Below are 13,517 nucleotides of genomic sequence, written 5' to 3'. Positions count from 1 at the left end.
GTTGTGTGGCTTTTAAAACACTCTTGCTGATCCTCTTGGATTGAGGATCCCAGCAGTTTGGGATCTGGAAGTACCTTCACCCTAATACCCCCTATGACTGTATCTTTACAAAGGTGGTGTTTTTGTGAGATTCAGCAATTATGAAATTATTTTAAAATTATATAAATTATATTAAACTATAAAACTAATATAGATATATTGCCATCTATGTATGATCTAATTTTTGTGAAGTTCACAAATCATGTCCATTTTCTGAAGGCAAACTGAAAAACCTTAGAGAATAGCTGTGAAATTACTCTTTCATGGTTTAGCAGGTATTTATTTCACTGCATTAGCAAGGTCCATTAATCTGTTCAGCTCTGTATTTGTATTATTTGTTCTGTGGGAAAAAAATCCCAGTGTATTATTTGCCATCAGGATGAGGAATTTTCAGCCTGTTCACCTTCAGGAATGCATTGCACCCTTTCTAAAGCATCTTGCAATGGGTGAGTAAGAAAAAGTTTCTGTTTGCTTTTCCAGCACTTTGCCTCTGTGAAGGAGATAAAAAAAGCTGCATTTTTCTTAGCTGAATTGAGAACTTAATGGGATTAGAGACTGACATTTCTAATTATTTATAACTTGAAATTAAAAAACTTAGGCTTATGAAAAATGCCTTAATGCATCATAACCTTCCAGGGATGTCACTCATCAAGGAAACAATTGCAGAGATACATTTAAGAATCTTTTCAATCTGTGAAAAAAACCCCATTTAATTCCAATGAAAAGTAATCAGTGGTTTTTTTTTTTTTAATAAAATATTATGGGATACATCCCTTAAAATCAGTCTTATGGTTTATTCTTGATCTCTTCTTCCTAAACACTGAATGCAGGTTGAGTATTCAGGGTAGAGCTGCTGCTAATATTTATCTCCACGAGCCATGGTGTGTCTGGGTTTGAAAAGACAGGTGTTTGTTAAGGAGGGCAGGAGCCTTCCTTGAAATGGAAAATGTAAACCCCTTCCCTCTGAATTATTGTAATTTTTGAAACTAAGAGGCTCTCAGGCAAAGATATGGGGATAGGAATAACAGTTCTTTACCAGGAAAATTAAAAATACAAATGCAATAGTGCTGCAGATGGGCCTGGTCCCCCTCTGGCAATGCAGGGGAGAAAAAAGCTGCTCCTCTGGGAATGCAGGGGGCAAAGGCTGCTGTGGTGTCCCAAACCTCAGATTGTATCCAGGTAGGAATGCTTGGCTCCTCCCCTGGGCGGAGCATCTCCCCATGGGATGCTGGAATTTGATCAGCCATGCAGGGACGCTCACTGGCCATGGACAGAAGATAATTAATAATTAATGGCCCATGAACAGAAGAGATCTCCTGGAGGGAGGATTGGTTGTGGGAGAGATAAAGAAAACTGCCCAATGAACAGAAGATAACTGCCCCACTGCTGACAGATGGCAAATAGAACACTGTCACCCTGTTCTTTTAAGTTTTTCTAAGCCTTCTGATGTTTACATTCTTGTAACAAACTTTCTCACACCCTTTATGTAAATAACTTACTGTTTTGCATTCTTTTGTAGAGGAAGAGAAATCTGACAGACTGTTAGTTTGTCCCGTGTCATTGGAGAGGTGGCACTGTCATCCTCCCCAACCCACTGTCACTTTTGGAAATCTATAAATGTTAGAGTTAAAAATTAAATGCCTTCTTTTTTACCTTAAAAAAAAAAAGAAACAAAACAAAACAAAAAAAACCCCACCAAAAAACCCCCCCAAAACAACAGAATACCCCCAAACCATATCTTATAACTCAGGACACAGCTAAATCTGGACACTTCACCCTTGTGCTGGAGGCACTGTGAGTTTGTTTTCAGGTTTGCTGTCACATGAAAGCTTTAATTGCTTCCACATGGAGATGGGAGAGTGAGAGGGTGAGTGAACTGCAGTGCAAAAACTCCAGTTTAAAAACTCCCAAGCTGAGCTGCTTCTGCAAAAAGCCACCTTGGCTGCCCCCGTGTCCACAGCAAAGCCCAGCCTTGTGCTGCATGAACTGCCCAAGGAGTTATTTTCATTTCAGCCCAGTGCCTGGGGCTCAGTGCTGGTGTGCTGCTGAACAGCAGAGAGGTGGGAACCTCTGCCCAGGGCTGCTGACACAAAACAGCTCCTGGCATTTCTGCCAGAAACACTTTTCTACCAAAAAACTGCTGCAAAGGAGCTGGGGTTATTTGCCCTGTGTTTGAGTCACTGTGCAAATGAAGCCCAGCACCAATGGCAAGGGTTTTGAAAAGCCAGATAAAGCCAAGAGGATGTGTTTGGAGACATTATTGCAGGTCCTGGTAAATCCTCATTTCCATTTTTTGTTTGGTTTAGGATTACCGTGCAGTAGCAAATTACACATCCTCTGCTCCATCCCTGACAGGCTCTTCCTCAGATTCAGATATTCCTCACCTTCAAGAAATGCACAAAAAAATAAATACATCTAATAAATATCTCACAAAGGTATTAACTTCTAAAATGTCAATATGTAATTTACAAAATCACTGAAGGACAGGGAAACAATGATTCAGAGAGTCATGGTCATCACAGATCTCCCCTCTACATAATCCTCTTTTCTCACAAATAAGGAGAAAATCCATGTAGGGGAATGAAATCTCTACCTAGCAGCTCTGGGCACTACAATTGCTGGTTAGACCCTGCTTTCATTGCAGAATTCAGGCCAACAGTCCTGATCTTTTTGAGCTCAGAAATAAAATTAAAAGGGTTCTGAATGGAGTGACCACTCATCATACAGTAGCTGAGACCAAAAGCTATGGGGGGCCTTGAAATCAAATATATATATATATAAAAAATAAATAAAAATAATAGAAGAAATATAGAAAACTATAAAACATGGGTGCCTGGTGCAGTGGGGATGAAGCTATATTGGGAATTTTAAAAAAATTATTGCTCCTGTGGACAGGTGAATGCTTCCTCCTGCAAAAAGCAGCTATCTGGCATCTTCTGGTGATGTGTTCAGGACAGGTGAGATGAGAAATGGTTTTGGGGCATGTGCCAACTCCCCAGATATCACTTTTCTTGCAGAAAAGCAGAGACTGTGAAGTTTACAAAAACCTGCAACGTCCACCAATGCAAAATTGCCAAAATTGCCATGACGAGCTCACTCAATAAATTCTCGAGGAGCCTGCAACCAGTTTTCAAGTTCTTCAAAGGGTCAGACAAACCAAAATCCCTGCCTCCTCTTATGATAGCACTTCTGCCCATACTTTCCCTGTCTGCAGCCAGTCAGCAGGCAGGAGGGAGGGGCAAAGCTGGTTTAAAAGGTTTTGCAAGAGCCCGCAGCCCGTCCCTGCCTGACTGCACATGGCCACTGACCTGGAGCTGCCCACTGGTGGGAGGATGCCCATCCTGGGACTGGGGACCTGGCAGGTACCTGCTGCAGCTGGGGACCTCTGGTTGCTGGGGAGAATCACAGCAGATTTTTTCAGCAATCTCCTCTTTGGGTAGGGGGAATGCAGCAAATCTTGTGTGCAATATTTCCTTTTGAAATATCTCAGGTAACGCAGGGATTTATCCCCAGCCTTCAGGAAATCTTAGGAGTGAGTGGAGCTAGTCAAGTAGGTACCAGATTTTTTCTTAGCTATGGTAAAAAAAATTGCATGCTGCAAAAGTAAAAGCTTCTGCCCAGCTAATTTTTCTTTGTATTTTTTTTTTGTGTGGCTTTTTGGTTTTCTTTTATTTTGGTTTGGTTTTTTGTTTTTTTTTCCTTTTGACACTGGTATTAATAACTCAGCACATCATGCAGGTGTCATCTGTGATGAGTGTGTGTAGATATAGGAACTGAAGGGGCAATAAGTAAATTTGGAAATGGGAACTCACAGTAATCCCTTAGAGACTTGAGGGTAACTTATTTTTATTGGCAGCAGATGAGTGTGCAGCACTTTGCAGGAATATAGTTTGGGTGGTTCTTTACCTGCAAATGTTACCTAATGGACTTTTGGTAAGAGAGAGCAGGTTAAAGAATATACTGAATTATAAATGGAGTCTGGAAATGAGCTGAAAATTTTAAGAAACTAGTCTTAAGAAAGATAAAAAGATTTAAAAAAAGTAAACTTACCCCTCAATCTGAGACTGGAAACAAAATATTCAAATCACAACTTCCCAGCTCTACGAAACACTTTTCTGGTCGCCATAAAAATATCTTAAATTCTTGCCATATTTTTGGGCCATTTGATCTAATCAGCATTTAACTTTATGTGCACAAACAGGTGTGAGTTTGTTTAGCCCTTTCAGTCTTTATTTTTCTGATGACAAAGGGCACTAAGAAGCCTAAAGTAGTTCAAGCAGGCTTTAAAAACCAAAGTGTGCCTTGGGGGAGCCTCTTAGGGCCCGATGCTGTGATGGGAGAGCTCTCTGAAGGAACTTGTTAAGCTGCCAATAGAAACTGGTTAGGAGAATTTTGGGCACATGATCCCTGCCACCACAAAACAATGTCTTCTGTTATGCAATGAAAACAAGGCCCAAGCCCATGGTGATAATTTCATTAAAGCTCTTTGATTTCAAGGTTCCCACAGCAGCCTCCCCTTTACCCGGCAGCTCTGACTCGAATCCGAGCTCAGTGAGCACCTGGGCAAATGAGACAATGGATTATTTTCTCTGGAAAACATCTCACATGACTGAGCTTTATGTAATCTCAAGGGCAGGTTGTTGCCTTTGCTCACATCCAGGGAGGGATGGATGGGGAAAGGGACTGCAAAAAAAGAAATCCTGTAAAACTTTCAACTGGCTCTTTAGTTGTGTGCTGAAAAAAATTAGTGTGTTTTCTATGTTGTTGTTGTTAATTTAGGAGAACCAACTAAACACCCTTTGACTGGAAAAACTTGGAGTAGTGATATAATTAATAAAAAAAAAAAAAAAAAGTAGGAGGTTGTTACTGTCTTATTTTTGGAAAAATCCCTTTGCTAAGATTTCTTCTTCTGGGAAGCTGAGAAGCTTCAGCTTCTCTATGTTTTACTCCTCTAAAATGTAATTTAAAAAATTGTTTACCCAGCATGCGAATTGTTTTTAATTAATGGCCAAATGACAGCCAGCTGTGTTGGACTCTCTGAGTATGTAATGAGTTTTTATTATCATTCTTGTCTAACCTTCCAATGTCATTCTTGTCTAACCTTTCTCTTTCTTTAGTATAGTTTTAGTATATAATTTTCATATAATATAATATAATATAATATAATATAATATAATATAATATAATATAATATAATATAATATAATATAATATAATATAATATAATATAATATAATATAATATAATATAATATAATATAATATAATATAATATAATATAATATAATATCAGCCTTCTAAAAAAATATGAAGTCAGATTCATCTCTCACCTCATCCTAGAGACACTCACAACACTTCAACAATTAATAACCACAGGAGGTGTTCATGGCTTTGAATCTTGTTTCTGTTTGGAGTGCCATTTTCTGGATTGAGTCATCAAACAGCTCCTTGGTGTCTCCAAGCCAAGAATTTGAAGTGGTTTATTTTGCTATCAAGTACCAAGTGCGTGCTTTACCCAGGAGGTGGCACTGTCTGTAGTGTTTTGAGTCCCCTCACCTCCCTGTCCTGTGTCAACAAGAGCTGGATTGTTTTTGTGCAGGGCCAGCGTCCATTCCAGAGGTGATTGGTTTCCTTATGTCTCCAGTATGTCACACTGAAGTTGCTTTTAATTTCTGGGGAAATTAGAACTTATTCCAAGATAGCCTCGTGTCCCAAGGTGAACTTCCAATACTTAGAAAAGGGTGGATCAGCTCAGGCACCTCATCAGTGACTTCCTTTGCCATTTATCTCACAAAACTAATGAAAGCCAGATCCAGGCTGGTGTTGGAACCCTAAATGCTGAGGATTTTGAACTTTCTGTGCTGAAAGGCACAGACTTGGAAGAGAACACTACATTTGACCTGAGGCCGTGGAGAAGCTTCCAAAATTGATTGATAGCACTGGGATTATGGGTGTGTAGTTGGTTTGAAGTATCTAATATCACAGGGTGGAAAACTCAGAGTTTGGAGTTTTAGAATATAGTAATAAATATGAAGCAAGATGGAAGTTTTAGGGCAGAAGCAGGTTGTTCTTCTTTACCTTCTTCTTCCTTCTTCCTCATAAGTTTGGGTGATATTTTGTAATTGAACAGAAAACTCCACAGTGTGGACTTCGAGGAATCAGTCATTAGGTTAAAAAAGAAAAGAATTTAGGTATCATTTCTTAATTGGATAGTTTAGTCTTTAAAGACCTTGTAACAAGAGATAGCTAGCCATTTTGTGCCTTGCTAATAAAAGACTGCAGAACTCACTATGGTGAGACTATAACATAAATAAAAACAACAAACACCTAAATCTAAACAGAAACTATAAATAATAATAATAAATACCTAAATCTAGACAGAAACTATCATCTCAAATGACCTAAACAAAAATAAAAAAATAAAATTAAAAAAAAAAAAACCAACAAAAAAAAAACCCCAAAAACCCCAAACAAACAAAAAACCTACAGCTGGAATATCTCGTTATTCCGAGGGCTTACAATTGCCAGATTTTCAGAACAGCAAAGCTCTTAATCTGCTATTTAGCACATCACTGGCTTCTCTTCTGGTTTCAGTCTCTGCAGGGGGCAGCCAGGGATGCAGTGAAGTTTGCCATCGACGTGGGGTACCGGCACGTGGACTGTGCCCACATGTACCAGAACGAGAGCGAGATCGGGGACGCGCTGCGGCAGAAAATGGAGCAGGGCGTGGTGAGGAGAGAGGAGCTCTTTGTGGTCAGCAAGGTGCGTCCTTGGAGGTGGCTCTCACATGGGGCCAAGCTCTAGGGAGGAGAGACAAAATCCTGACATGGAAAGTGCCATGGGATGTGTCAGAACCCAGGACATTCCTCTGGCTGCACTAGAGGACTCCAGACCCTGGCAGGGGGGTCAAAGACCTTGGCACGGAGTCACAAACACCTGTGCCTTTGATTTCAGCCCATGGAAACAATTACCAACTTTGTGTGAGGAGTTACAAGCCACAAGGGTTTGAGTAGAATGACAATGCATGTGTCACAGGGTGAAAAAGTAGAATTTTGGGGTTTTAGAATGGGGGTTCAGGAGGCAAGATGGAGGAATCTGGGCATGTCCAATCTCTCTCGTTCTTCTTCTTGTCCTCCATCTTCTGCTGTGATGGTGGCACTTTTGGATTGGTTTAGAGCAGAGACAGACTGTATAACACAGGTGATAGGTATTGCAAAATTATTGTAAATAAAGTGCACGTAGTTTTTAGTATAAAAAGCAAACACCACCCCAAGGCGGTCAGTGTGCCACAACCTGACCTGCCAGACAGATCTCAGCAGGTCAGAGAAAGGAATGAAGTAGATAAGAGAAAAGAAACAACCTTGAGAATGACAGCCAAGGAATCCTGTCTTCTTTTTCAGTCTCAGGGCTGGGAAAAAGAGACTTTCTAACACCTCAGGGTCATCCCAACACCAGGGACCTCGTCAGGGATGAAGCTGGGAATTACCTCCTCTCTGTCAGGGCAAAGCAGTCAGTGGATGGTGAGGGGAAGGAACAGGTCACCCCCTGAGAAACAAAAGGCTGGGTTTGAGAGGGGTTTTTTTGTTGTCCATGTCCATTGTCAGCCATGGAGACAGGAACTGAGGCCGTGCTCCTGGTGGCCTCTGGGATAGGAAGCAGGGCTATTGTTTTTGTGGTCACTCCTGCTGTGCTGCCGGCCTCAGCCTGTCAACTCCTGTATGTTATGCTTTGTTTTGTTTTTTCCCCCCAACAACAATGGTAGGAAAAATAAAGTAACTTCTATCTGCTGGAAGCTGGTGAGTCGATTTTCACCAGGTTCACTTATTTTCTTTGTTTTAATTGTTGCAATAATTGATGGAATTTCAGAGTATCCCATTCTCATTTTAGTTACTTAACAGCACCACAAATAAATTGAGGTGCCTCAAGAGGCAATTCCTCAAGGTGATAAGATGTGCCACACCCTGAGCTGCCTCTGTGCCCTGTGTTTCCCTGCCAGGCATGCTCTGCCACTGTGAGGGCAGCAGAGCAGGTCCCAGGCTTTGTGTTTCCCCACAGCTGTGGTCCACCTTCCACGAGAGATCCCTGGTGAAGGAGGCGTGCCAGAAAACACTCGCTGCCCTCCAGCTGGATTATCTGGATCTCTACCTGATGCACTGCCCCATGGGATTCAAGGTATTGCACCTTTAAGTCCTGGGATCCATCTGTCAGGGCTCTGCCCTTTTGCCTTTGGGACCACACATCCTCTCCAATGAAGAGTGTTGGTAAATCTCATTAGGACATAATGATAAACCTCTGCAGGGAGAGCCCAGGAGGAAAGGAAAGGTCACGCTGCTTAAACTAGTCAGTCTTGTAGCACAAAAACCACCTTATTTTTCCCTGCACAGCATTTTCAACTTTTCACGGATCAAATTACCATCCAGATCACATTCCTCTTATGGTGTTTGGCTGCCATTTCCTTATCAAGAATCAAACATGTGAACTACTTAGTTCAAAAGAGATTTTTCTCTTCTTTCTCTACCCCCAGGTTAAATAAATCCTGGTTTCCCCACTGTGTCACCTCCCTGGTCTTCTCCCAGCCTGAGACACACAGAAGTGCCTGCAGAAGAGTCTCAAGAGACAGATTTTCCTGAAGATTTCTCTGTTGATACAGGCTAGTCCTTTCAGCCATGTCTCACCCCACCACAAACATAATTCAGGATATCCAGCTCAGTGCCTCCAGCTCCACTTGCTTGCCCAAATTTCTAAATGATTTCTTGAAGTACTCATAATTCAGCTGACCTTCATGTTGCTTTTCCTTTTGTGCTGCTAGGCAGGAGAGGAGCTATTTCCTGCAGATGGAAACGGCATGATCATTCCCAGCAATACAGATTTTCTGGATACGTGGGAGGTACATTCATTTACAGGACAAAAATATCTTGTTAGTTTGAAATAACAGCCTGAAAACTCTTAGCTTTCCACTGTGGGAATTGTTCTGAGAGAATTTCTAACATAAAGTATTTGAGATTGCTGATTTCTCTGCGTCCTTGGGCTCCTTTTTGTGTCACAGTGCCAAAATTTAGGTATTTTTATATCTACTGCTTACTAAACTGGCTGGGTTGGCATGACAAGAGGAAATCTTTGACTGTGTGTGTACCCTGCAGTGGCTTGAGCTAACAAAGGCTGTCTCTCTCACCCCTACCCCACTCTGGACAGTTTTTGGGGGCTTTAGTTGTAGCCATGCTTCTCTCTTGTGGCACCTGAGCTGTCCAGACCCCAGCAAAGCCAACATGCCTGTGCCAATGTACCACAGCACCCAAATTTCTGCCTCTGGAAGGAGTGGGACTTGGCCAAAATCCTTTGCTAAGCTCTGTGTGCAGCACAGGCTGCCTGGGAGGCCAGGCTTGGGTGTGAATTCAAATTCCTGCTTGGCTGAGACCTTGGGCTTCCTTTCCCTTCCACTCCCATGTGCTCAGCATAGCCAGGCCAAAAGCAGGTAGGAAACTCATCTGAAGCAGAAGAATTCACTGCTGCTTTTTGCCTTCTGTCAGGTGAAGAATAAGGCACATTTTTGTTGTTCATTTGAGGGAAAAAAGTGAAAATTTCAGGCTGCTTCTTATGGCAGCAAATTCAAATGAAAATTATTTCTGCTTTGGAACAAGGGTATCTTCTGCTCTAAAGGCTGCTAGCGGATTATTTTCCCATTTCTTTTCTGCTGGATGTGACAATCTAATTAGGGCTGTCTGGCTGTTTTATTGCTCATGAGTGTGAAAGAAAATAAGTGATGGAGGGGGAACACAGTGCTGCTTATCCTATAATCCAACTGCTAAATGGTACATCTCTCTTGGGAAATTAATCAGTGTTGATCCCCAGTATCCATCCTGTTCCAGATGTCTTGTGACAGCTCCTTGTTGAGCTGCTCTGTCCCAAAGAAGGTGCTTTTTATTATGGGGTGGTTATTTGGTTAGCTGAGGAATTACTCTAAAAGAATCTCAGCTGTCTGAAGGTCTGCCTGGGGACAGTATTTCAAAATAGTCATATTTTACTGAAATAATAATAGTTCAGGAGTTGTGTGAATATTGCTGTTATTTATCTGTGTGGTGACACAAAATGTGAAATCTGAATCTGACCAGAGCCCCACTGTTCAGGTACTGTTGTCACAGCACAGCATAGGAAGGTTTTTACCACTCAAGTTTTTGTGTGGGCATTTTTTTTTCCATATAAAAAATGAAAGACCTTAATAGGAAGTGTGGTTCTGTGGTGTTTCTAGGCTATGGAAGAGCTCGTGGATGTGGGAATGGTGAAGGCTATTGGAGTCTCCAACTTCAACCAAAAACAGATCAATCAGCTCCTGGGCAAACCAGGATTAAGACACAAACCTGCAAACAATCAGGTAAATTGTCCTGCAGCTCCTCAGCACTGACATCACACCTCTCTGGGCTGTTGCACTGGATGGAACATCTCTTAAAAGTCCCTTAAAAACCCCACACCTGCAAAAAGAACCACCTTTTGAAAGCTGAAGTGGCACAATGATACTAAACCTTGAAGTACCTTCTGCTTTTGAGAGGTGAAAACTAATTTTTTTTTATTTTTTTTTTTGAGATTGAGAGCCACCCCTATCTTCCTCAGGAAGAGCTGATCAAGTTTTGCCAATCCAAAGGGATCTCTGTCACTGCATATTGTCCCCTTGGAGCACCCAACTGGCCAGGGTAAGAATGTTTTGTGAGATTTCTTTGTTAGATGTAGATTGGAGTCAATGCAGTAAACCAGTCTTAGGATGAAACCTCAGAGAAAAACTACTGTAATTAGAAAAAGACTCACTAATTAATTAAAAATCACACCTACAGAAATCTCACACTTATTGTGATACTCAGCCCACTAGTTTCATATTTTGAAGAAAAATGATCAATTGGTTGATGAAAGCAGAGAAGAGAATTCTTAACTGAGCTTTGGTGAGCTTATTAAACATGTAGGAGAATTTCTGAACTAAAAAAAACCCACCCACAACAAACCAAACAAAAAACCAAAGCAGCAGATGCTTATGAAAATAGCAACTTTGCAGTCCTGCTGAGACAAAGGGATTAAGTTTGTAAATGGGGAAGTTGCAGAAATTTTGCTTTTACTCCCATCCTCATGGCTTTCTCTGACCTGGGGCAGGGCTTTTGCCAGAGCAGCTGTGCTTGTAAAGGACAAGATGAAATTCTTGGGATCTGGATCAAAGAAATTCCCAGCCTGATCTCAGGCTGGACATAAATGTGTTATAGTGACCTGTTTTTACTAGAAACTACAGGCCTCTTCTCATGTGCTCACTTGTTATAAAAGGGAAGAATGAAGGCAGCAACTGAAGTAACAAGATGTTAAATTAAAGTGTGCAAGATTATGCTTTTTAATAATTTAAACAATATTCTTATGATACAAGGCTTGAGGGAGAAGACAGTAGGTTATTCAACTACTGAAGCCTGGGTTTTTTCAATTTTTACAGGTCCAAGCCTGATCATATTTCCCTTCTTGATGATCCTCAAATTAAGGAAATTGCACTCAAGCACAACAAAACCCCAGCTCAGGTTAATACTGGTCAGAGTTGTTTTCCCTGCTGACATGTGTTCTTCCCACTTGTGCTAAAGTAATTACTTACAGAGGTATTATGGAATAATAATAATAATATGGAGTTCCAGCTGTGTCCTGTACACAGTTTAATGCTTTAGAAAAAGTCTCTCTACCTTAATTTTAGTGATGGACAGAAGATTACCAGTGGCTTTGGGCTTTACTGGCACACTGGCTGCCTCTCCACACAGCATCCCTGCCAATCCTGAGCTCTTGCTCAATGCACTTCCTTGCTGTCATCTCAGCTCCACAGATGGATAAGGATTTAATGAGCTCATGTAGTAATTAGGAACAGTCTAGGTAGTGCTTCTCCTCTGTGAGCCCTCTCTGGTTACCAGTAGAGCTGCTCTGTGTGACCATGCAGACACCTTTGGTTTTCAGCTTTCAGAAGACAGAAATTCCTTTTGTGTTCCTGCAGGTGCTTATCCGGCTCCAAATCCAAAGAAATGTGAGTGTGATTCCCAAATCTGTCACTCCACAGCGTATTGAAGAAAATTTTAAGGTAAGAGGGCACCTCACAGAGTCATTAATGGTGTTAAACTACACAGGAAAAAACCCCACTCTGCCAATGGTACAAATCACACCCCTCAAACTTAGAACTGCCAAAACCTTTGTCAGATCCCACATAGGTTATTACTTCTTTATGAATGTAAAAAGTCACTTTGAAAGTAAGGAGCTAGAACACATCAGGAAAGAGCCAAACTCTTCCACCTTGTGGTGCAATTGTGCTGCAGGCAGAGCCCACCAGCACTGTAACCTTACACATTTATTTACTGCTCTCCCTGCATGGCTGTCCCCTGCACACCTCCCAGTGCTTCAGCCTGCTTTTGCTGTTCTTTCTGCACATAAACTTCCTTGTCTCATTGCAAACTGAATTAACCCAGCTGTCTGGGACCTTCATGCAGGTGTTTGACTTTGAGCTGAGTGCAGAGGAGATGGAGACCCTCCTTGGCTTCAAGAAGCGCTATCGCATCTGTGCCTTAACCCAGTGAGTACCTCCTCCTCCTCCTGCAGGGCTGGATTTCCACTGGATAGCTTAGATTATCTCTTAGATATCCTCTTAACAGACACTATCTCATAGCCCCTTAAAAATAAAAAAAGAGGGAGCCTCAGCCAACACCTGGTCACATCTGCTGGAATCTCACCCTTGGGTTTATCAGAGCCCATCCTGTCCAGGTTGGGAACACTGGGATTTCTGCAGGCACAATGTTCCTAAGATGTCCTGTACTGGATGCATACCAAACTGCTGTCTGAAAATCAAAATCAGCTGGAAATTCCAAAAATAAATAAGCAGCCATTTCCCTGCTCCGTTTTCTTTGGCTCCTTTACATAAGGGACAGTCAGAGTAAATAAACTCCATTTTAAGAATGAGAGTTGTAGGGCTTTTTTTGAAGGGAAGAGCTGTGCCTATGTACTCCTGCCAATGTTATCTAGATAACAGAATGGTTACAGACTCACCAAGATCTGCATTTTATTCCGTTTTCCCAGGTTACCCACTTGTCTAGCAGCACCCTGGGGGCTTGGGAGTTTCCAAGAGAAAGGTTTAATATCTCAGGGAATTTTGGCAATTTCAGCTGAGCATAAGATACATTATCCTTTGAGAAGGTCACTGATACATGCAAATGACACAGAGACTTCACTTTCCCTGCCCTGGATACACTAAGCAGACATGTGTTTTTAATGTAGTTCAGTTTCAGTTCTTCTACCAGGGAAAAAGACCCTTTTCTCTGAACTATATCCTTAAAATGTTTTAATTATGGTCTCCTTTTCTAGATGCAAAAATCACAAGGACTATCCTTTTTTAGAAGACTGACATAGACATCAGCTTCAGATCCTCTGGAGGATCCAGACCATTTATTGTTATTTCAAGCAATTTGCAATATTTTGTGGATTAATTCA

General features: G+C 41.5%; 1 protein-coding gene across 1 annotated transcript; it reads left to right on the top strand.

The window, feature by feature from the left end:
• The first annotated feature begins 3,335 nt into the window (after positions 1 to 3,335).
• Positions 3,336 to 13,431, top strand: LOC115910105 (aldo-keto reductase family 1 member B1-like). The gene is made up of 10 exons (XM_030959948.1): positions 3,336 to 3,401; positions 6,633 to 6,800; positions 8,094 to 8,210; positions 8,848 to 8,925; positions 10,285 to 10,407; positions 10,617 to 10,723; positions 11,497 to 11,578; positions 12,037 to 12,120; positions 12,524 to 12,606; positions 13,392 to 13,431. Exons 1-10 carry the CDS (start codon positions 3,336 to 3,338, stop codon positions 13,429 to 13,431), a joined length of 948 nt encoding a protein of 315 aa, XP_030815808.1.
• The last annotated feature ends 86 nt before the right edge of the window (positions 13,432 to 13,517 follow it).

This window comes from Camarhynchus parvulus, chromosome 1A, assembly GCF_901933205.1.
Source record: "Camarhynchus parvulus chromosome 1A, STF_HiC, whole genome shotgun sequence".
NCBI lineage: Eukaryota > Metazoa > Chordata > Aves > Passeriformes > Thraupidae > Camarhynchus > Camarhynchus parvulus.
This window is presented reverse-complemented; position numbering and strand designations above follow the sequence as displayed.